The 22,699-nt window shown below is 39.5% G+C and overlaps 4 protein-coding genes across 8 annotated transcripts; 3 read left to right on the top strand and 1 right to left on the bottom strand.

Moving 5' to 3' along the window:
* Positions 1-2,615: 2,615 nt before the first annotated feature.
* LOC135934774 (uncharacterized) lies at positions 2,616-4,192 on the top strand. The gene is made up of 8 exons (XM_065476747.1): positions 2,616-2,720; positions 2,782-2,836; positions 2,894-2,991; positions 3,052-3,175; positions 3,245-3,522; positions 3,585-3,618; positions 3,675-3,733; positions 3,794-4,192. Exons 1-8 carry the CDS (start codon positions 2,667-2,669, stop codon positions 4,190-4,192), a joined length of 1,101 nt encoding a protein of 366 aa, XP_065332819.1. The 5' UTR covers positions 2,616-2,666.
* Positions 4,193-4,252: 60 nt separating this feature from the next.
* LOC135947295 (macrophage mannose receptor 1-like) lies at positions 4,253-6,922 on the top strand. The gene is made up of 17 exons (XM_065496031.1): positions 4,253-4,305; positions 4,390-4,423; positions 4,560-4,627; positions 4,693-4,801; positions 4,877-4,988; positions 5,046-5,178; positions 5,229-5,288; positions 5,355-5,447; positions 5,501-5,603; positions 5,656-5,897; positions 5,961-6,017; positions 6,067-6,100; positions 6,162-6,226; positions 6,288-6,390; positions 6,444-6,555; positions 6,609-6,744; positions 6,793-6,922. The coding sequence occupies exons 1-17, from the start codon at positions 4,255-4,257 to the stop codon at positions 6,802-6,804; spliced, it is 1,524 nt and encodes a 507-aa protein (XP_065352103.1). The 5' UTR covers positions 4,253-4,254; the 3' UTR covers positions 6,805-6,922.
* A 242-nt stretch (positions 6,923-7,164) lies between these two features.
* Positions 7,165-16,296, top strand: LOC135947269 (annulin-like). Of its 3 annotated transcripts, XM_065495989.1 has the most exons (15): positions 7,168-7,325; positions 8,346-8,387; positions 11,396-11,611; positions 12,499-12,594; positions 12,661-12,800; positions 12,970-13,105; positions 13,258-13,662; positions 13,992-14,130; positions 14,186-14,455; positions 14,508-14,587; positions 14,647-14,791; positions 14,841-14,986; positions 15,046-15,206; positions 15,262-15,401; positions 15,468-16,296. In XM_065495989.1, exons 1-15 carry the CDS (start codon positions 7,217-7,219, stop codon positions 15,661-15,663), a joined length of 2,421 nt encoding a protein of 806 aa, XP_065352061.1. In that variant the 5' UTR covers positions 7,168-7,216; the 3' UTR covers positions 15,664-16,296. The 3 variants fall into 3 exon arrangements, with proteins under 3 accessions (XP_065352069.1, XP_065352061.1, XP_065352079.1); XM_065495997.1 differs by lacking the exon at positions 8,346-8,387 and having other exon boundaries at positions 7,165-7,325; XM_065496007.1 differs by lacking the exon at positions 12,499-12,594.
* Positions 16,062-22,611, bottom strand: Ak1 (Adenylate kinase 1). Of its 3 annotated transcripts, XM_065496054.1 has the most exons (6): positions 22,594-22,611; positions 21,549-21,644; positions 17,691-17,766; positions 17,062-17,225; positions 16,501-16,803; positions 16,062-16,422 (listed from the first exon to the last, which is right to left on the bottom strand). In XM_065496054.1, exons 2-6 carry the CDS (start codon positions 21,615-21,617, stop codon positions 16,342-16,344), a joined length of 693 nt encoding a protein of 230 aa, XP_065352126.1. In that variant the 5' UTR covers positions 21,618-21,644; positions 22,594-22,611; the 3' UTR covers positions 16,062-16,341. The 3 variants fall into 3 exon arrangements, with proteins under 3 accessions (XP_065352126.1, XP_065352146.1, XP_065352136.1); XM_065496074.1 differs by lacking the exons at positions 21,549-21,644; positions 22,594-22,611 and adding an exon at positions 18,250-18,531; XM_065496064.1 differs by lacking the exons at positions 21,549-21,644; positions 22,594-22,611 and adding an exon at positions 18,096-18,128.
* Between the last annotated feature and the right edge of the window lie 88 nt (positions 22,612-22,699).

The raw sequence follows: 22,699 nt of genomic DNA on the forward strand, positions 1-22,699 counted from the left end.
AAAAAAAGTTGAATTATTGAAATTTTTTATTCGTGTTCTACAGTGTGTAATTTGATGCATTACCCACATATTTTTTAAAAAATTCGCCTCAACTGCATTCCAACAGCACCGCATTGTTAACAAACCCAATTCAACAGCAAAGCACATTCCAAATTGAAGAAGTTGAAAATTAGTTTGCCGAAAGATCAGTTTGAATTCATATTGCATTCGATAATCCAATCATTAAAACAATCGCACACTAGTCTCACTTTACATGAAATTTAAAAGACCATGGCTTATTTTGACAACTTAAAATTTTTGGTGATTTTTAATAATAAAATATTTAAGGAATAAATAATGTGTTGGTGGTAAATCAAATCTCACGCAAATAAGATTATTTTTACTATATTATAAAACCGTTTGAAGTAAAAGATTCCAGATTCAGATACATACACTCTTGACGCCCCTTGCACAAATCAACCACAATTTTATAGCATTAATCATCCACCATGCAACATACATAGTATTTTACTCAAGAAAAAATACCAGGAACCAGAAACTTCGGAAAGTGTTTAACAAAAAGCCAACAAGCTGCCTGCCAAAATTCTGAAAGGTTTCAACTTGAAATTGAATTAGTGATTTATGTACAAAAGCTTATTATGTAAATAAACTGATGTACTTTTACCAGTAGTAAAGTTGTTTTAAATTAGTCACAGGGCTGGAAGCTATGTATGATACAAGCTAGAATGCAACAAGTCGTTCTCGCATACTACATTGCCGATCCTTTCCTGGAATCCCTGAAAAAGGAATTCGTGTAAAAATTGGAAAAATTGTTCACATATAGATGAACCTCCATCATCAGTAAGAATTAAAATATAATACATAAAATGCGTAACTACATAATAATATGTATGTATATACTTACATACTATTTTATTGGCGCACGACAGTGGAGAACGACTTGCCCGAAATAAACAAAATTAAAAGTCGAAGTCTACTCACTCTCGATCCGTTGTTGTCAACAGCTGCTTGGCTGCTTCTGCTACCACTAATTTTATTATTATAAGCTAGGGAGAGGGATGGTGCGAACAGCCACCTGATTGAATTGAATACATACATAATAGGAATATTCTGATGTGAGGTTGAGGAGAAAAGGAGGTGGAAGCGGCAGTGGAGAGGGTATGAAGACCATGACTACCACAAACGCAATAATAATAGAAAATCGAAATCGGAACAATTTTATGAAAGATCCAGTTTTTAATGCCCACGAGATTGATGAAATTCACATATTATTACATACCCGATAAATTCGCGCGTCATTATTTTTTTCCATTATTTCAGATTTTCAGTCAATTAAACATTACTGATGGTTCACTTTACAATAATTAGTTATAAACTTATCATTAAGTCATGCCAAGTAATACTGCAAATCTCCTATTTAAATTTTTTGGTCTCACTTCTCCTTTGAGTTTTGATAGCAAATTTTTAATTTTACATTCTTGTTTTTTTCTTGGAATGGTCAATACACAATACATTAAATAGAAAATTTAAAAGCAAGAATTATAATGGTTGTTTATTCTCATCCAAGTCCAAGTCACAATTAGGCGTTAATGGGAATTATTTTTCTGCGTTTTCCGTCTTATATAATCTGACATTTTTGAAGTTATTCTTGCCGCCTTTTACCGCCTATTGTTACATTCATAGTGTTTCACTCAGGCCCGGACTGGCACCAAATTTTTTACCGGGGACTGTTGATTTTCGCGGCCCACCGAGCCACCGCAGCCCACTACCCCCCCCCCCCCCCCGAACTTTTATAATTTTCCATTTAAATGAAAGGTAGTTTCCTGCGCGGTGCAGTGGTAAAAACTTTTTTTTTCAATTTTTTACCATTTTCTTGCAGGCCATATTTGCACCTCAGTTTTCAATAATTTTCTAATTATTTGCCCATGACCTCGACTTCAAAATTTTTTAAAGAACCATTTGGAGAAATTGAGGCAGCAAATGGCAATTTAAAAGAAAAAAATGTGTACAGTAGAGGAAATTTTGACCACTTCCGACCGAAAATCTTAGATTTTCATAAGGTGAAAATGGAATAAATTCATTTCTTGAATTTCTTGCGCAAGAAAAGTGCAAAATTGAGTGGTAGAAACCGTTAAAAAGCAGTGGTGAACAAAATCGAGTGGTATTATTAAAGCAAATACAACCCTGATAGCGAGCTGTTTGTTTTTCCGCGTTTCTACAGAAATAATGTCCTGCTCAGCCACTTGTCGGGAGAGGAAGCTCATGAATTAGGACTACAACCAGTTGCCGAAACTAGTTGAGCAGGATATTTCTGTAGAAATACGGAAAAATATAAAGCTCGCGCTATTCACCGAGGAAGCTGCCATTCATGTCAACTGATTTATATATATATATATATATATTCTTTCGGCTTAAAATTTTAGCTTTCAGTCAGTACTCAGTAGAGGACCCCAGTACTGTAGCCCCCTGCCTACCAATGGTTGAAAGGTTTGACGCATATACATATCATTTCCGCTTTTGCCGGCTTCGTGGTATTATTTCCTACATGTTTTCTATTGTTTCATATATGGTAGCCGAGGTAATGAGAGTCTCATTCCATCAGCGTAAACAGCCTCCAACCAACACCTTCACACCCAGAAATTTTTCACTCTCAGAGCTGTGCGATCATGTTCAAATTTTACTTTTATATAGGCTCTCTAACATTATTGCTTGGATATGTGGTTTGATTGAAATTCTCCGTTGTTATCGCTCCTTTTCTAATAATATTTTTATAATAAACAGATCAGCCTGTCCGTTTTTGGTCCAACAAAGCTAATCAAAATTAAACTTTCGCTTGGTAAGTTTTAGTCACCTTTTTCACATCTACTTACTGCTTATTAAATATTTTGCTTAGGGCGCTATAACTCAAGACGATCACACATAATAAAATGCTGTGGGAAAACATCATGCTCTTCAATAAAGAAACATTGGAGAGAAAATCAGAAAAACAAAGTTAATTCCAATAAAGCACGCAACATATATAGTTGACACATTTTATTTTAAATATTTTAGACAGCTCAACCAGGCGAAAAGTCTTTTTTGAGTAGTTTACCGACGAAAGCTTATTCAGCTATCACTGACAAGATTACAACCTCTGGTGAAAAGATTCCTCCATCAGCGCCTGAAATAATTACAGGTGATTAAATCTATAAATAAGAAATGACTAAGTACAACGGGTAGATGTGCCTCAAAATTTGGACCACAGACCCGTCAGAAGGAACGTTAGCATCGTTTTCTTCGCTACCAATCACAAGTGGTGTTTCTACTGCTTCAAGAATAACGGACAACTCAATAATTCCAACGATTGATGTGACCGCGGCCACCTATGCAGAAGCAAGTGTGACAACCACGACTGCGAGCACCGTGATTTCAAACCCATCTACCGATTTAACGACAGCTGTAACGACACCCACAACACCATCAACTCCACTACCCACTACAACTTCTAGCTGCGCCTGTCCTACTGCAGCCTGCGCTGTCGCGGTAAAACTAAGAAAACTAAAAAGTTTAAAAATTTTCACGCACTCGGAAATTTAATTTTGAAGGCGCTCAAAGAAACAGAGAAGCAGAAGTGGAGTTGTAACTTTGCTAATTTCAATTTGGTTTACTTTAAAAATAAAAATATTGACACAAAGCGCCGGATGGAGTTTTTAAACCAGCCTGTGGAAAGCAATATTTCATCAGTACAACACTGGTTATATAGAATTTAATTAAGTCTGCGCATCTTTTTATTTGATTAATATCTGTTTGAAAGAAAACACGAAATGATGCTGCCACGGAGTGTTGCAAATTTGACATGAAGCTGCTGACAGTAGACGATGGCTTGGAGCTGAGTTGCTTAGCTTCCATGAACGACAGCAAGTTTTCATTAATACGAGTCTGCAAATGCAAAGGCCAACGAAAGCATTCATTTGCAGTTTTTTTAAAGAAGACCTCGAGCTTTTGGACTTATGGCTCCAACGAGGGTTGCGAATCAACTCATTTTTGGTGTCCAGCTCGCACGCCTTTGGACTCGGTACTTTGGGCGGCCGCTCAGCCTAGCGCCCCAGCAACTAATCGTTGCGTTTCAATCAACCTTAAGACCAACGCAAATGCAAGCTTGATTGACCAGTCTTGTTCCACCACCTTACCATTTATTTGCAAGGCATTTTAATTCATAATTCAAACTAGTGAAATTATTCTAATGACAATAATCGCAACTCCGCACAGACTGAAATGCCTGCATGCAAAGCCACGTGTCCAAGGAATTGCTCCCAAATAAAAGACGTAAACTTGCGAAGCAAAATTATTTTTACATTTTAAGCGAAATATATAATTTACCTTTTTTTTCCTTTACGTTAAAACTTACAGGGGAACCTTTTCAACAATAACGGAGAACTGCTAGGTATTAAGAATTTGATTTGAACACTAAATGAAATAAATAAATGTCAAATTATGGTACACTTGTGTATTAGTGGATGCTGTACAGAGTTTTCATGCATATAGTTATGTTATGATTGATATGTTTTTAATTTGTTCAGACGTCAACAAGTATGGACGTTGGGCGGGCGGAAACGGTCGAGCCTATTTGTATGGTGCTATAGACAAGGTTGGTATGCAAAATACGGTTTCTGTTTAGTTGTGCTGTGATATTGCTAAGCGAAAATGGCACAGAAAAATTGGAATGACGCATATGCATTTTGCTGTCGGCTGGGAACGGAACTGGTCCGAATCGAAACCGCTGATGAAATGACGACCATCATCCAGCTAAATAACAACATTAGTATAAATCAATTTATTTGTTCTTCTCTGTTAATTGTTGTGAAACTAAAAACTAAATTTCCTTTTTTTTATTTAGCCGAACTAAAATATACACAAAAATTCTGGACCTCAGCAAGCCAACAAGACTGTCCTTACCAATTTGAATGGTGTGACAGTGGGATAGCTTTAGCGCCAATTGATACCAAATGGTCCAATCAATACAAAATGATTTTAACAACTAGATTAAATATCAACTGCGTCTATAGGGCGCTAGAGGAGCCGAGTTTTGATACTGGGCAGGAATTCTGCGTTGACGTGAATCTCGCTACTGGAAGTCCATCAGGTAATGGAGTTTTGGAAGACCTTACTTGCTCGAGCACGCTCGCTTTTATTTGCGAAGTAAGAATATGAATTCGTGCAGAAGCTTTATATTAATTTTGAATTAAAAGATGCCGTTTCCAAAAATGTGCCCAAAGATCACTTGCCCTGATTATGAATGTGTTCTTGACGTATGAAATACCGACAATTTTACTAAATATAAAGGTGTGGTACAACTAATTTCTTTAAATTAAAAGCCAAAAAAAGTAAACGAGTCTGCTAACTGGAGGGCGACAACCGGCATGTTTCGCAGCGCTTGCAACAGACAATACTATCTAAGTGCCGACAAGGTATTTCTTTTCAAGTGCGAGAAGATGCCAAATCTTAGCGATTAATTTGACAGAAAACTCAAAAAGACGCAGCTGCTGAGTGCTGCAAATATGGTCTTCGGCTAGTGTCCATTGAGACGCTCGACGAGCTTAAATGCCTGATCGAAATGAACAATTGTTAGCGCGAGATTTTATTTCCAGCGTTTGACTAACCTTTTTTCTCTCCAAGGGTTCGTAAAAAATGCATTGCTTTATTGGACGTCGTTGTCCAATGATGGCATTGGATGCGTCCGTTCGCACGGTTGGTGTCCAGAGGGATCGCCTAACTCCAATGTCATACCCTGGGCCTCTGACGCACTGCAGTCGGCCGAGACGGAGAATTGCGCTGCTCTTTTCCTTTCCAATAGTGTCGTTAAGACCTCTGTGTTGCAGGATTATCCTTGCGACACTCAAAATTTCTACATGTGCGAAGTACACGCACTTCTAGATTTCAAGACTTGATTTATTTTAAAAGATTCTTTTTCTGCCGATCAGGGGGACATACAGCCCGAGTGCCAACCCAGCTGCCCTTACACAGATTGCACAAAAAATGTAAACTATTGTGTCTCTTCTTGATATTTTAACAGAGCATTTTATCCAGGTTGCGCTTTTTGGACCTGATGACAAGTTGTTGAGTTAGTGGATTCAATGCATTATATAAATATAATTTCATTGAAAATAAACTCTATTTTGTAGATCCAACAATTTATGGCACCTGGAAAACTGCTTGTGGCCGAACTTACATGTTTAGCACAGATTCCGTATTTATAGATATAAGAAGGTTGCAATCAGTTCATTTAATTTTGATTTTTCATAATCAAGCGAACTGTGGAAGGAGCATGGAATCTGTGCTGCAGCATTGGGATGAATTTAATTAGCGTTGAAACGGATCAGGAGCTGAAGTGCTTACACGATCTTAATAATTGTGCGTATATATATACTGTTATAAAAGGTTCCCACTCATCGAAATTGGTACAGCCGACATGAAATATGCCACAGAATTCGTAACAACTGGAAACTCATTCGGCTGTCCTTTCCTATTTGAATTCTGTGGAACTGGAGCTCGTATTTACAAAAACGATACAAGATGGTATAAATTGTGACCGTATTTTGATTTAAAAGATGCTACATGAATTAAAATAGGGATAAACCTTATGAGCCGAATAACAACGGAGGCAGCCAATACTGCTTGTACCTCCATTTAGCAGTTGGCGCCAGTTACGATGCCTCAAACCTGTGGGATCTTGGCTGTTCTGGCCAGAGCAAATATATTTGTGAAGTATTATGTTTTATTGTAAGTAATCATATAATGATTTTCTTTTGAAAGGGACCAATTTGAATAAATAAACGATATCGCGGATAAGACTACCTACGCAAAACAATAGTTTTGTCAAAATATGTATATGCAAGCATGGTTGTTTGTTACAGATTGACACCAAATAAAAATTAAATATTTGACCTGCACTTGTACTAAGTTGAAGTATTTTTTTCCAAGAAAGGAAAGTACTGTGTCGTGTAAATTTATTACTTTTTCTCAACGAAGTATCTCCGCTCGAGTGCATTGCACCATTCGTTTAATTTTATTGCTGCGTCTGGTGCCGATTACGTGTGCGACTGACTGAGAGGAGCGCCTCCTCTCGGCCCTCTGCCGAAGAGAATCAAATCTTCAGGGTCAGCCGGCCGCCTAGCCGGAGTCTGCTTGTTGGACTTGGCAGCTCACGCCAACCAGTCGCAGTCAGTCTGCTTTAACAATGGGCAAGGTGTACTCGCGATTGAGGGACAGGGTGTTCAAACCCAGGCCTGCCCCTGTCGAGGTGGTGGACGCCCCCAGCGTCCAGCCACGGCCACCCCAAGCCTCTGGTGAGTACCACGAAAACAACGTGCACGCTATCACGAAATCCTGCTCACGAGATTCCGTGCCTATGCAAATTTCGCCACATTTTTTCTCATTTGAGGGAATATCTCGTTATTTATTTGGACGAGTGGGAAACGAAGTCGAGAGCAAAATTTGCTTTTTATTAGTGGCGCCTGATGCAAGCAAAAAGCAGGTTTCAAGGGCACCTTTTTCAAATGTGAGGAGTAACGAGATTTTAACGAAGCTGAAAAAAGAAATGATTCTATATACTGTGCACTCGCTGACATTCCTGACCCGGCGCGCGTGAAGAAACTTTTAACCTCCACATCAGCAGCCTCCAATGTAGCAGACTTAAATTGAGCAAATTGGACTGAAATAGCCAATGAGTAGACCAGCACCCAACTCCAGCTTTTTTTACTTTATAATATTTCTCATTTCTGAAATCGGTTTATTGATCTCATGGTTATTATTTTAAAATTTTAAACAATTCAATTCAAAGTTTTATTTGACCCTCTAATTTTTAAAGAACAATACATTGCGTGTAGTTTCTAAACTTGTTATTGGAAGGTTATTAATTCATGTGCACTGGTAGTTGGCGAGGCATGTCGTTCGTGCCTAGAATACAAATTTTAAAGCTCAAGATGCTGATTCTAATTTTAAAACTCCATTAACCCATATCACCCCGCAATGTCCAGCATTTGAGCGTGCAGATTCATAAGCTCCACGAGAAACCTCTTTTATTTGTTTCTAAATATTGACGTTCGCGGCTGGCGAGAGTAGAAAACTGTCTGCTTTTAATCCTTTCGCTCCACTCAGTCAGTCAGAGGAAGTTTAAGCTGCAGAGATAAGCAGCTAAATTTTTTCTAAATCGCAAAAGCCCACTCATAAATATTTTTAAAACACCAAAATCGCACAATTCGCCGACGCCTCAACGAAAAGATTGCTATTACCTTCTAACTTGCATGACCAACAGTCCAAAAGACCGGTTGTGAAATTTTGCCGTTGGCCATTTCTTGTGTTTGCAGTGATCCTCAAGTCGCCCGAAGATGCTTTTTCCCTCAGAAAAGGTTGTTGCATATTTTTACTAGCTGTACAATTGAAATAAGAAAAACCATTAGTCGCACAGTTAAATTTTAAATGATGTGTTAATTAAGAGCAATTACCAGGTTGGGTGTGACATATTCTAGAGCAATTAGCTCATAGAGGAAGTGGGATGCAAAAGTGACATCACTTATCTGGTTGAGTTAGCTATTATCATCGCCTTTAAGTAAGTGAAGCAGTTTCCTATGCACATACATAGGCATGTGACTACTCCTCGGCCAAGAGCACAAACAAACATGAAGCGAAATGTTTGCGACGCACAAACATTAGGCTAGACCTATTTCTCGTGTCATTTTCATTCCGCCCGCCTTTGTGAATGAGAGGTGTTCACTGCGGTATTGAGTCAGGTTATCTAGATAAAAAAAGTGCAAAAGTCACCGCGCCGCATACCACGCGCCTGGATTAAAAAATGCGAAGGCAGACGGTGACATCATTCCTTTTATCGCGCTCTTAAATCCGATTTAAAAGGCTGGATCAATTGCACTACACGACTTTTCTTCGAAGTTTACTCATTATAGCTATTCTCGTTTCCTCGTCACAGTCGGCCTTTATTCCGATTTAACTAGCACGACACAGGTGCAAAATTTGTGTTGTTCGGAATACTTGTTGAATTGTTTATCCTCATACTAGGTCTGTACTTTCATGTTATTAAAAAATTCGTCAAAATTAAAAAATATATATATAACGTGTGAGGAAAGGCAGCATACCTGGCTAACAGCTCGTTGAGACTTTACCCAGGAGGGCAAAGCCGGCATGGGCCTATTCTAGAAGAGTAACACATTAAAAATTCGCACTCACATACGCCTTACACACCGCTGTAATCTGCGCCGCCGAACAGTCCTTCATTGCGGGTGGTGTAGCGCAACGTCTCGAGAATCAAACGGGTGGATGTTGCATCCGCGGTGTTTAATTCCTTCTAAAAGTTGAATATGACATATCCACGAGTAATTTAAAATTAGATGTTGATTTAATTCCAACGATAGCTTTATACTATCTAAAAGTCCTCGCTGCAATTTATTCGGGCTCAGGAGACAACAAAAACAATCGATTTGGTAACATATTCCCTAAATCGGCGGGCGTAGGCGAATTATTATAAACAAAGAATTAACGGCAGGTCTCTCACACGCAGCGAGTCGCGCCATCAGGTAAAAGGTTGCGCGGAGGTGGTCGTCCAAGGCGAGCTGAAGGCTAAAGACGCGAGCAGCCGGCGCCGAGGCTCACTATAAAGTGAATCACGAAACTGCGGGAATATCGCCAGAATGCATCTCCCGGCCTCGCTTGCAGCCGTGCACTTTATATATTGAGGCGGCTTTTCGCGTGCGTGCATTTTCAACAATCCGCTATGGGTGTATCCCGCATATAGAGCGCGCGGCTTTTGTACAAACGCGACGGACGTGCTCGCTCGAAACAATTTGGAGCGTGAGCCGGTGTGTAATTGGGATTTCTGCGGAGGGAACAATTGCACTGAACTTGCCAACAGGATTTTAGTGCTGATTGCGATGGCACAACAGCGTGCTACTTGATTGTCAAAATGTGTTGTAGCTTTACTAAGTCAGCAACTTTCTACACCGGCAAATTCAATACGAACAGATGTGATCAAAAAGTAACAAAAATGATCTCCTGAACAATTTTGACAGTTGAATTTCACCAATTAAAGTAAATGAGCTTTACAGAAAATTATTGAGAATCCTTTTTACCATTACTTGTCTTGAAATGCTATCTAAAAATCAGGAAAAAACTAAAAAGATTCTCTTATTGGACACCAGAAGGTTAATTTGGCTCATAATTCTCAAACCATTGATCAGATCGCGACGAGAAGAATCAAAATCATGCGAAAAAATGACTGACGCAATACATTAAATTTTTCGAAAAATGCGGCAAAATCTGAAATTTAACTGTTACCCTTGCTCTTGATTCATTACTGCACATTGTGGTAATAAATTGTTGCTAAATTTCATAAACAATAAACTCAATACTAAGTAACATTCAATAATTCCAAATAAAAATGCATGCATTCAATAAACGAGGATTAATTTCTTGATATTTATTTTCCTGTGAAGAATGCTGCAAAAACCTCAAATGATTTTTCAGCACCAAATTTTTCCTTGCCTGTCTGATATTTCGTCAGTTTGAATAAAATAAATTTAAGCCAGTCTGTTGATTTATTCAATGGTTAAGAAATTTGCCTGCTGTTATAGGTAATTGCTGCTCGCGCGTAAGAAACGAGGTTGGATGCGTTTACTCGCGTCGGGCCAAATTAAGCCCATCGCACCATAAACGTTTACGCAGCTTTTGAGAATGTGCGTACAAGGCAGGTGCACTGTCGGTGCTAATTATTCCATCTTCGCAGAGAACAAGTGAAAAGGCGGAACGCGGCTGCATTCCAAATTGGGATTTTCCTTTCGCAGAATGGAGCGTAATTGCCGCATTCAGATGTGGAAATTTCGGGCGCATTGAGAAACGCCGCCTTAAAATTAACCGTCCGCAGGCGTCTTGCAGTTTGTCGCTTTTCAGTTAATTAAGTTTGCCGGTTCACGAAATTTTTAGACTCGACTCAACTCATCCTGCAAAAAGGGCTTAATGTAAATAATTACGGCACAATCAGCATGCAGCGAGCGTACGTTGTAAAACTAAAAGCCCGAATAAAAAAGTATCACGCTTGCCCTGCAAAACACACGAATCGGCAATCGCGTGATCAGTGTGATAAAAGTGCAAAAAGCGGCTCGTCAGCAAATATCCGTGGATCAATGCAGAGCAATCTCGAATTTCAAACCAGACCCGACTTTTTCTCAACCCCCCCCCCCTACCCGTTCCGGCACACTCGCCTATTTTGTTCGCCGTGCAATAGCTCCTGTTTCTCATTCTCACATTCGACCGCGACCTAACATGTTCTGGTCTGGTTCTTGGCGTCCCCGGGTCCCCGCGGGGACCCCCGTGCGTTCGCCCATTCGCTTCCACCGCAACTGGAGGTCAGAGGTGACAGAGAAGCCGTCACTGCAGGTGCTGAGCGTCAACCCTTTGCTGGCTGAGAATGGCAAGCCGCACCACACGGCCGAGTTCGACCTGATGGAGAGGGTGCAGGCGCCGCGGCTCGTCGTGCGCAGGGGCCAGCCCTTCGTGCTACAGCTGGCCCTCAACAGGGGCCTCAAACCCGAGCAGGACGCTGTCTCCTTCATTTTCACCCTCCAAGGTACATGTTTTAGCCCTTTATTTTTTTTAACAAAATTTAAACCTTGAAATTAGTCGCTTTCTTAAAATTGTACTCTAATTTTTTAATATTTAATATTCTCTCACATCGGGCGTTCAAGTCTCATCCACTGCGGCGTTGTCCAGCGTGGGCAATAGTATAGAACAGGTTACAGGGCAAGGTTGGATTAGGTTACCTTGAAAATTACACGCAGCTCTCATTCATTACTATTCCAAGCTAAATCTCCCCAGTGGGTGATGCAGATAGGCGTGAGAAGCAAAACAAATTCAAAACTTTTCGTGAGGAATTATCGCAAATTACTATATGCCACTTCCCAAATCATTTTAGCCTATAAATTTCCTTAATGTAGCGCCGTTTGGCGTGATTGCTGAACAGATTTTTTTTTATTCATGCAGGATTAATGTTTTATGGTTTCCCTCCTCTTTAAATTAAACTTCAACTGCAATGGTGATTGTTAAAACGCACAATAAGAAGGAAAGCGTTGAAACGAGTGACATCATTTAAGCTCCTTATTATAACTCGCATAAATTATATGTTGTCAATGAGCGTGTTGTTGTTTGAATGCTGAATAAAAAATAACGATTATGTATTCTAATAAATGGCTGCGAGCAAGTGTTTAACCTTTTTAGCAGATTTATGTCTGTCAGTACTAAATGTAGGTAAACTTCGTGCAGTGCAAATTACCCAACTAATTTTGGAACCATGTTTTTCGTCTTTCTCACGACTCACAAATGTGTCTGTTGGCTCGCTGCTTTAACCGCAATTGGCTTTGGACAAATATATCATAGCATGTTTGTGCAACTTGAGTGACAAAACTAAATATCACAACCTAAAAAAGAGTCACATAAATCTTGCATTTTCCACATCAGGCTTGAAAAAGCGCAAAGTTCGCGTGCGAGATTATTCATCGGAGAGCGAGCAGGGCGCTTCTTGCTTCCGTTATTGCCGCGAGCCAAAATACGTTTGTGAGTCGAATTCACCTTATATCATGGCATTCCGAGCCGCAAATGACTGAATTCTGTCATCATCAGGGGTGGAGAAGCCGACGCACGGACACAACACCCTGGTTGCCATCCCTCTGCTCGCACAAGGCACCAAACCGCAGTCGGCAAACGTGTGGGCGGCTGCTATCGATAAGAACATGCCTGATGCCAAAGCCGTCAGGGTTCTTGTAAGAAAAATTCATTTAAAAATTGAAAACTGGTGATAGGTCATGATAACAGATGTTCAAAATGATCTATTAAAATTAAGAAAAGTAGACTGAAACTCTGTTATGACATAAAAAATCTGTAATTCTATCGTTTCGCAATATGGAGTTATATTTGAAATCGTATTTGCAGGTGACACCGGCGGCTGACTGCATTGTCGGCCAGTGGAAGGTGGATATTGACACAAAAAAGCAGGCAGATGAAGGTGGCGCCGTGAGTTTCACCCTGCCTGACCCAATCATTATACTTTTCAACGCGTGGTGCAAAGGTAAGAGAGTAAAATTAAATAAATAAATTTCTCCTCCATTTGTTGAGCACATCCATTTTTAAATGAAAGTATTTTTAAGAAGCAGTTGCGAAGATAAATGAAACAACTTGTTTTATTAAACACAAAGAGTCATTTTCTTGACCATGTTCCAGATGACACCGTGTACATTGCAGACGAGCATGCAAGGAACGAGTACGTCCTGAACGACACGGGCATTATCTGGCGCGGCAGCTACAACCGCCTGCGCCCCTCGGTCTGGCACTACGCTCAATTCGAGGCTGATATGCTGGAGTGCTCCCTTCACTTGGTGGCCGTTGTGGGAAAAATGGGCCCTGCCTCCAGGGGTGACCCTATTCGCACCGCCAGGGCGATATCGGCCGCGGTCAACTCGCCAGACGACAACGGCGCCGTCATGGGCAACTGGTCCGACGACCACGGTGGCGGAACGCCGCCGACCAAATGGCTCGGCTCCAGTCAAATCCTCAAGAAGTACTGGAAGGACAAGAAACCGGTCAAATACGGGCAGTGCTGGGTCTTTGCCGGCGTTCTCACAACAAGTGAGTTTTTTTACTGCATCAAATTGCATGGTTTTGTCTTTTAGCATTTGAGCAGGACGATAAAAAAACCTGTGAACAGGAGGTAACAGTGAACCTTTAAGACAAGATTAAATATTTCTTTTGATTCTAACTCTGTATGCATGATAACTTAACAATGTACGGAACATTTTGGCAATTGGATTGAATTGGACTAAATTTGAATCCAGTATTTTGGTCTAAAACCGAAGAATTACTCAAATTTATAAAAATTGCTTTTTAAATATTAATAATACATTTAATTAAGTGTATCAATTTTCGCAAGCAATAACCTAAAACGGCTATTTTTGCAGTTGCCAGAGCTGTAGGCATCCCGTGTCGCCCTGTGACGAATTACTCTTCTGCCCACGACACCCAAAGTTCCCTGACTGTTGACTACTTCGTCAATGAAAAAGCGGAAATAATGGAAGAAATGAATAGCGACTCAATCTGGTATGGCGATGCATTTTAATGTTAAAGGAAAAATATTACCAAAAATTAAAAAAAGGAATTTCCACGTTTGGAACGAGGTGTGGATGCAGCGTCCAGACTTGGGCCCCGAGTACGACGGTTGGCAGGTGGTGGACGCGACGCCGCAGGAGCAGAGCGAGGACGTGTACCGCTGCGGCCCGGCGTCCGTGGCCGCCGTCAAGAAGGGAGAGGTGCGAAAGCCGTTCGATGGCGCCTTTGTCTTCGCAGAGGTCAACGCCGACAAAGTCTTCTGGCGCTACAACGGACCCACGCAGCCACTCAAATTGCTCCGCAAGGACATGAAAGGGTCAGCGCCAACCTGAGTTAATTTTATTTAAACTATTATATTTTTTATTTAGAATCGGCCGTTTTATCAGCACAAAAGCAATTGGGAGCACCTTCAGAGACGATATTACCGAGTTTTACAAGTACCCTGAAGGTTCATCTGACAAAATGGAACGAAATTATTTAAAAATTAAATTTTTCCTTCTGTATTAGAAAGCACGGAAGAGCGCGCCGCGATGTTAACAGCCCTGAAGCAGAGCGCCTCGATGTTCAGCAGGTACTATCTGAACGAGGACTTCAACGACATGCACTTCGACTTTGAACTGCGCGATGACATCAAGATCGGAGAGCCCTACAGGTACTTGTAGAGTTCAGGCTGAACCGTCACTGTAATTTTATTTTGACAGTGTGGTTGTCGTGATGAAAAACCGAAGTCGCACCCAGAACCACACGGTGACCGTCACCCTCAGAGTGGACACGGTCAACTACACCGGGCGCATCAAAGAAGGCGTGAAGAAGGAAACTACTGACAGGCTCGTGAAAGCCGGGACTGGTATTTGAAACCAACTGTTTTGTTAATAACTTAATAATAATTATTGAAAATTAATCTAGTGGAGGAAATTCGAATGGACGTGTCCTACGATGAATACGCTAGCAGTCTTGTGGACCAGGCGAGTTTCAATATCGCTTGCATGGCTGCTGTGAAGGACACGCAATACGAGTACTTTGCACAAGACGACTTCAGAGTCAGAAAGCCGGATATTAAATTTAAGGTTTATATGCCAAGATTTAAAATATTAATGACTTCTAAATAATCCTTCTCTTCAGATCGAAGGCGATGTGGTTGAAGGAAAAGAGTGCAAAGCGACAGTGTCTCTGACCAACCCCATGCCGATTCCTCTAAAAAAAGGTGTTTTCTCTGTGGAAGGGCCAGGAATAACAAAAACACTCAAGCTGAGACTGCCTGGGTAATAACCTATGCCAGCGCAATCGTTATCGCCTTCTTATTACCTCATCACAAAATATGTTTTCAGTGATTTGGCACCGCAGGCTGTCGGAAGCGTTGGCTTCACTTTCACACCGATATTCGCTGGCAAGAAAACTTTGTCGGGCAAGTTTTCGTCTGATGAGTTGGATGACGTTGACGGATACTTGGAGTTCATGGTCAAAGAAGTCAACGTGCCGACAGCAACAAACGGGGATGCTCCGTTGGCCTCATCCGAAATGTGATTTTTTTCACGATTTTTAATTATACAGGATTATTATACATGCTTTTTTATTTAATGACACACAATGTGGTGCGTCGCAATTGTTACTTTTATATGTGAATTTTACCTTTGTTAAATCGCCTGCAACGCATTTAAAAATATTTTTAAAATGTTTCACAAAGTATCTTATGTATAGCAGTGTTTTTTAAACTTGTTTGATCTGGCTTCGTTAGAACTGTCTTAATCATATTTGAAAAAGAGTCAACTTGTATGTGCTTATACCCAATGTTTTCCCCAAGCTTAAAATTAAATGCTGTTTATAACGCAACATATGAAATTCCACTTTCTCTTCAAATCTTATTATATATATATATTTAACTAATTTTGTCCTGTTTAAAACGCAAGAAAATATAAAATACGTTTTTAAACTTGCAACAATTGTTTATTCTTAACTTGAAAAACAACAACTCAGCACTCTTGAGGAGAAGCTTAAATTTGCTTTGATGCAACTTTGAAGTTCAGCAAGCGCTTCAGTGAAAAGTTAAAAACAACTTTTCAACCTGCTGAAGGAAAATCACATTTTCATAATACTTTTTTGGTCTTCATTGAAGTTAATTTGTGTGCTTGTCTTGTAAGCGATCGACAGATTTTAAAATGACATAGGAATCTTTGGTTTTCTCACTAATCTCGGAATACTTATTTAAGCTTTGGCGGCCAACAAAGCATCGATGCTGGTTTCCACATCCTTGAAAATGTCGTCGGGAGCGCGCTCAGCATTGATCTGCAATTTGAGGATATTTTAATAATTTTTCTTCCCGTTCAATTATGACAAAAAAGATATTTTCATTTTCAGACTTACGTCTTTGCATTTGGAGGCGTATTTTTCTATGACAGGTTTCGAGTGCTGATGAAAGGTGTTGAGGCGCTTCTTGATGGTCTCCTCGTTGTCGTCGACGCGTCCGGAGCTCTGGCCTCTCTTCAGCAATCGCTCAGTCAAGGTGGCGTCAGAGCAGTTAAAGAAGAGCACCAAACTGCAGGGAGCCACCTCGCTCTCAAATTGTTCTCCCTGAGCGGCCTCGCGTGGGTAGCCGTCGAGCAGGTAGCCCTTTGAGGATGGCAGCTTCGTCAGCATCGCCTCCTTCAGAAGATCCAACACTACTTCCTAAAAATAAAATAAAATTCAACACGGATCTTATTTACATGGGTTTTGAATATTTATTGTGACACGGGTGACACGTTAAAATCTTTTTATTGTGTTTTATTTTATTATTTAATCTTTTGATTGGTCTAGCCACACATTCTTCTGTTTTTATTTTTTTATTTTGAAGATTTTTATTTATAAGAGCAATATACACAATTGATAAATATTAAACAAAAAGGTTCTACGTCAATAATTTTATCCATTAAATGTTTTTCCTACCAGTGGCACAAGCTCTCCACGTTCCATGGTGGCGTTTAATTGTTGGCCTCTTGGTGACCCTGATTGGACCTCAGCCCTGAGCAGGTCACCTGACGAAAGATGGGTGAAGCCGTACTTTGCCACGATGCGCTCGCATTGTGTGCCCTTTCCAGAGCCAGGACCGCCTGCGTCAAATTGTATCACCATGTTTTACTCAAGAAAGTTGCATGCAGTTAAATTTTTTATGCGCTCTCGAGCAATAACTGCTTTTTGTTTTTTCTTTTATTTATTATACTGTCTCCAAAAAGCGTGACTTTAGTTTTCCAGTGAGGAAGAAAGTTTAATTAGTTGATTAAATAAACATTCAGCAAAGTCAAAAGGCTTAGATCCAAATAAAACTTGACAGAAATATGGAAAAATAGATCTTATATAGATTTCATATTCATGCAGAAGTCCCGATTTTCTCTCTTTTAAATTGCACGATTGCATGGCTCGGTATAGAGATCACAATGAATGATAGGTAAAGTTGCTTTAAATTAAATTGAATACGGTTCGAGATAAGATAGCGAAGGACTAGTTTTATTAGGAGTTAACAATGCTGAGCAAATACGCGAGAGATTAGATCGAAAAACCAAAATCGAGATGCTCACCAAGTACCCAAATGATGGGAACTCCAGATTCCCTCAGTGGGGTCGAGTCGATCTGCTTTCTCTCAATTTGAGCTGCCTGAAAGTGCGTAGGAGGAGTTTTATTTTTATTCTCACTTGTTGCGTGCGGGCGTTTCCAGTATATGTCTACAAATTCTTTTATTTCATAAATAAAAGCTGGTGGTCGTGCATTAACTTCGGAACTAGTATACAGTGTATCAATTCCTCAAATCTGTGTGCGACGCAATTAAACAGGTTGAACGAGTTTGTTTTGCGATTAACGCGCTCTTGCGAGAGGCTGTTGCGAAATCCCTAGTATTTTAAATATTTGAACAGATTTTGCAGCCTCCCATTAAGTTCTAAATAAAGACACTCAATATCGGAGCTTGAGTAAAGAACACACTGAACCAACAACAACAAAGCCATGCTTGAATTTGTGTGGAGCAAGAATTTCAGTCAGAGCGAAGCCCCAGAAGGGGCGCCTGCTGACCTGACCAGGCGCTCGGCTCTTTCAAAGGTCATGCAAAGGTGATTAGTGGAGCGGCGTGTGTGTAGCACTCACCATGGTCACGAGTTCTCTGCGAAAGCGATTCCCGTTCCCGCAGTCGTCGACGAGCGACTCGTAAAAAGCGGCGGCGGCGGCCGGTTGCTATTTTTGACGACGCTCGATCGCGCTCGCTCTGCCGAGGAAAGAAGAAGACACGCGTTTTCAAGCCAATGAAGAAGGAAGCCTCACTTCTCTCGTCGCAGCCCGCAGTTAGTTAGATAATAGTTAGTAAGCACCACACGTGGTGTCAAGTCGCGTGATTTTCGATGGGTTTCCTGTTTTTCATTGCAGCCGGATGCAACAATCAAAACCAGTATATAAAAGTAGTGATAAAATTCAACCGTAGTAAAAGTGTACAGAATATTTTTAAAAATTCCTTTTCACTTTTCCTTGAAATATCATGTACTATCTTAAAGTTTGTAAAAAGCTAAAAAATTTCCCAGGTTGCCGTTTTAATTTTTTAGAAGGAAATTTTGTATGCTTATCAAGCGGCGAGCCCTGTCTCCTTTCTGTAAAACCACGATTTATTTCACAATTAAGGGAATTTTCCTCAAAATTCGCACACCGTTGGATAGATCGTGACAAGAGGGATGGAAATCAAGGGAATAAATCATTTAATTTTTCAAGAAATTTGGCAAATTCTGAAATTTAACTGTTCCTCGGTCCTGATTTAATTACTGCACATTGTAGAGATAAACTGTTGCTAAATTCCACAAACAATAAAATCGATCAAATTCTTGCTCTAGTCAACAATGCAAAATGTTCTTAATTGTTGGCATGTAATTTTTGAAAGGGTTAAAATGCTTCCAACCACTTTTTTTGAAAGAGCGTAAATTTGAATCGAATATATTTGGTGGCCGTCGTAAACAAACGGTTAGAAAAATTTTTCCAATGCATCCTTTAGTTAAATTGAAAAACGCATGCTTACTTTTTTATTATTCTGATTATTTGTAATGCCTTCCCTATTAAATTCATGCTAAGATTTTGTAAATGTTTGAAATGTTGTCATCGACTTGAAAATAAGAGGCTGCAAAATGATTCAAAATGCTCAAAATACTTAAGAAAATAAAACATACGGTCTGCATTTTACGCAAAGCTTTTCATCTAAACAGGAAAAGATAAATCACACACACACACCTGTGAAAATTACGCGACTTTGACATCTGACTAAGGAAGTGAAGTGTGTGCAATGGAACGGAGCTGATGAAGAGAGACGAGCGTCAGCACTTCTTGCAATATATAGAATATTATAATAACGAACGTGCACACATGCGGGCGGGAAGCGGAGAGAACAGGCAGGCCGACCCTTTTATAGTAGGGCAAGTGTGATTGTGTTATGAAATGTATATACATATATGATGTAATTACGCGTGGTCGTGGCGCGTCATTAAAAACGTCACAGACATAGTCTTGTACTCGGCGCACTACAAACAAACTTTCATTCACTTTCAAATGGCAAACTGCGCGCAATTTAAATTGAAAAATTGTCTCCATTTCCTATATACTCAGATTTTATCTGAGATTTCAGTTTCATAGAAGGCGATATATTAAAAACAAAAATAAATTTGAAATATATATTTCAACGAAGAAAGTTATGAACCATTTTGACTTGAATCTGTAAATAACGACTTGAAAATCAAATTCAACCTTCTGGAGACTGACTTATACACGAGCAGCTTGATGCAACAAAGAAAATAAAAAGGTACTTTTATTGTGTTCCGCATTTAAAGTGGAATGATACTGGGCAACAATTGAAAATTATTTAAATTGTTGGATGCCATAAACAATTGATCGATTAACAATTTGTTCAACAATTTGCAATAATAAAAAATGGACCATCCCACAGTAAAAATTCAAATTTTGCCAATTTTATCCAAAATTTACAGTGCTCGAACATATTTTCTTGGCATATTCCGATTCCTCTCGTCGAGATCTGTCCAACGGTGTATGCCACTTATTGGGGAAACTCTTCGTTTTGAAATTAAATCGGATTTCAAGTAAGGAGACAGCCCTTACCATTTGAAAAGCACGGCAACTTCCCAGCCAGTTTTCTCGAAAAATTACAGTGCTTCCTAGGTCAATTTAGGCTTTAACTGACTCCTAATGGACGAGTTTATGCATTGGCAACAAGCATTTTCCAGGCTTTGGCAGTATCATTCCTCTTTAATGAAACAGAAACATCACGGGAAATGATTTTCCAGACCGATAAGTTCTTACTTGATTTGCCTGTCATACGATTACCACTTCCTTGTTTGAAGAAATCAAATGTTTCACTATAAGTCAGTTGACGTGTAATTATTACAATTATTGTAAGATCTGCAACGATTACTGTGGAAAAAATCTCTTTAAAAACTGAATAAAATATTCGATTCGGTTCTCAAATATTTAATTTTTTTAAAGGTGCAAGGTAGAATGACAGTAAGCGTATTTAAAATGAAATTTTTCCATGAAAAGCGTCGTAAGTGGTATTCATCATTTCTCGCTGACTTCCTTTCCAATCCAACATATTGCAATCTTTCTGGTCCATTAAATAAATGTTGTTAGCTGAGGCAGATAATGAAAGGCTGAATGTCGTGAGTGGAGCGCTTGCGCGCATATCTAATGAAATGCCCTCTAGACTCTAGACTGCTTGGTGCTGGGCTGGATAGTGACGACAATTAAACTCAAGATCGTCGGGAGCTACGACCTAAAATTTTGTACCGCGAGCGTCGTCCATAGCGCGAGCCGAGCCGGCCTTGGCCCACAATTGAGCAGCGGTTCGTAGCCGCTTAAGTCTTTTTAACTCGCAACAGAGTCGAGCGTTTTTCCCAACGACTTGATCGGTTAGGAAAGGTCCAATAGCACTATAATGCATCTAAAAATTATGACGACTAAAATTCTTGGGTGCACCAATTTGTTGGAAGCAGTTTAAAATCATTATATTGCAGAATTAAAAATGAACAGGAAAAATTAGGTTTAATTTTTTTTTCTTCCATTCTACTTCACTTTAAATTGATAAATGCTAATCCAGTAATAAAAATTATTTTAATTTAAATTGCATAATAAAACTGAATAGCTCTACTCTACGTGGAAAATTAAATAAGGATGACCAGCTATTAGCGGAATTTTGAGAGAGACATTCAGTTTTTTACGTTTTTTCATTCAATTCAACGATTAATTTGCGTGTGTTTATTTATATCCTTTTATTTACATCTTACATCTAGTTGTTTTTGGAAATTGCCAAAAGCTCAGGATTTTCTCTTCCTTTAAAACAGTTAGTTTTGATTCCCGCGTTTCCGAATTTTACTTGTGAACCAAAATAAACAAAATTTTACCTGCGCTCCGTAGACAATGAGGACAAGGATGAGCGGGTCACGCCATCCTTTGGCGATCGGCGCAGCCATGCGGTTGCAAGGGCACCATGCAGGACGCTAGACACACATCGCCAGAAAAGCACGTGCAACACAGAAAGTGCAAACGGAAATTAAAAGAAAAGAGTCTTTGAGCAAAACACAATAAACCGATTTCTCGCGTAAGCTCACCTTATTGCAAGCATGTGAGCGTAAGTGATAAAAACAATGTGTAACACAGACTTCAACCGTGACGCGGATGGAATCAGTACATGTGCAATATAATCCTTAAATTGAAGCCAGGTAAATATTAACTTGAACTTGTCTCGTAGCATTCAGTGTAAAAACATTATGATTTTACCAAGCTGTGTTTATTATTTGATCTTGATTATTTATTTACTGGAAAATTGGCAGAATGAATATAATTACCGAGTGTTTGATGAAAATTATTCATTGGGAATTTATATTGGAATATGGTATGCAAGGCGGGAATGAAAAAAAGAAATGATGAATTTGGAAAAGAATCCAATTGAACAAATCAAACTCTTAAAACGAATAAACAGCATTGAAAACATTCCAAGTCCAAAGCTATATTTAAAAAAAATCTTACAAGCTTGCAGTACTTTTGATTATGTTTTTTTGGCTGTTTTGAAATCCTCTTGTCGAAATATTCCCGACGGTATTTGACCTCTTCTTTTAGCAAAATAAATCCGATTTTCCTTGGGCGCAGACCTTGCTAAACCATGCCAAAACCACCGATCTTTGCAGTAGTTTTTCTAAATTTATTCTAACTAGGTAAATTTTATACCTTTCCAAAAAGAGGCCCTTTTAAATTTAAAAATAAAATGTAAAGTATGTCAATCTTTTGTCTTTTATTGGCTAAAAATAAAAATAAAAGTGTGAAAGCAGCAACAACGGTTGGTACAACTCGCAAGCTGACACAAGTAACATAAGGCACAATCTTTTACTTTTGAAATGAAAATAAATTTTTAAAAAATCGTAAAATGGGAAAGCACGCAAAAAGACTCACGTGTGCAGGGGCTTGGGTTTTGTTGTCTTGACCAGAGAGCGAAAATCAGATGATGTGTTCGGGGCTACAGATCAATACTGCGATCAGTGCGGCGCGGTGCGCTGGA

Source organism: Cloeon dipterum, chromosome 1 (assembly GCF_949628265.1).
Source record: "Cloeon dipterum chromosome 1, ieCloDipt1.1, whole genome shotgun sequence".
NCBI classification, from domain to species: domain Eukaryota; kingdom Metazoa; phylum Arthropoda; class Insecta; order Ephemeroptera; family Baetidae; genus Cloeon; species Cloeon dipterum.

Excerpts from the sequence above, each read along its gene's own strand:
- LOC135934774 (XM_065476747.1), top strand. The coding sequence starts at position 2,667 with ATGTTCAAATTTTACTTTTATATAGGCTCTCTAACATTATTGCTTGGA. Across the intron at positions 3,176-3,244 it reads AGCGCCTGAAATAATTACAG|ACCCGTCAGAAGGAACGTTA; the intron begins GTGATTAAATCT and ends TTTGGACCACAG. Across the intron at positions 3,619-3,674 it reads AGAGAAGCAGAAGTGGAGTT|CGCCGGATGGAGTTTTTAAA; the intron begins GTAACTTTGCTA and ends ATTGACACAAAG.
- LOC135947295 (XM_065496031.1), top strand. The coding sequence starts at position 4,255 with ATGCCTGCATGCAAAGCCACGTGTCCAAGGAATTGCTCCCAAATAAAA. Across the intron at positions 6,101-6,161 it reads ACCTGATGACAAGTTGTTGA|ATCCAACAATTTATGGCACC; the intron begins GTTAGTGGATTC and ends TCTATTTTGTAG. Across the intron at positions 6,227-6,287 it reads ACATGTTTAGCACAGATTCC|CGAACTGTGGAAGGAGCATG; the intron begins GTATTTATAGAT and ends TTCATAATCAAG.
- LOC135947269 (XM_065495989.1), top strand. The coding sequence starts at position 7,217 with ATGGGCAAGGTGTACTCGCGATTGAGGGACAGGGTGTTCAAACCCAGG. Across the intron at positions 12,801-12,969 it reads CCAAAGCCGTCAGGGTTCTT|GTGACACCGGCGGCTGACTG; the intron begins GTAAGAAAAATT and ends TCGTATTTGCAG. Across the intron at positions 13,106-13,257 it reads TTTCAACGCGTGGTGCAAAG|ATGACACCGTGTACATTGCA; the intron begins GTAAGAGAGTAA and ends ACCATGTTCCAG.
- Ak1 (XM_065496054.1), bottom strand. The coding sequence starts at position 21,617 with ATGGCTGCGCCGATCGCCAAAGGATGGCGTGACCCGCTCATCCTTGTC. Across the intron at positions 17,767-21,548 it reads TCATTGTCTACGGAGCGCAG|GCAGCTCAAATTGAGAGAAA; the intron begins GTAAAATTTTGT and ends ACGCACTTTCAG. Across the intron at positions 17,226-17,690 it reads TCCCATCATTTGGGTACTTG|GCGGTCCTGGCTCTGGAAAG; the intron begins GTGAGCATCTCG and ends AATTTGACGCAG.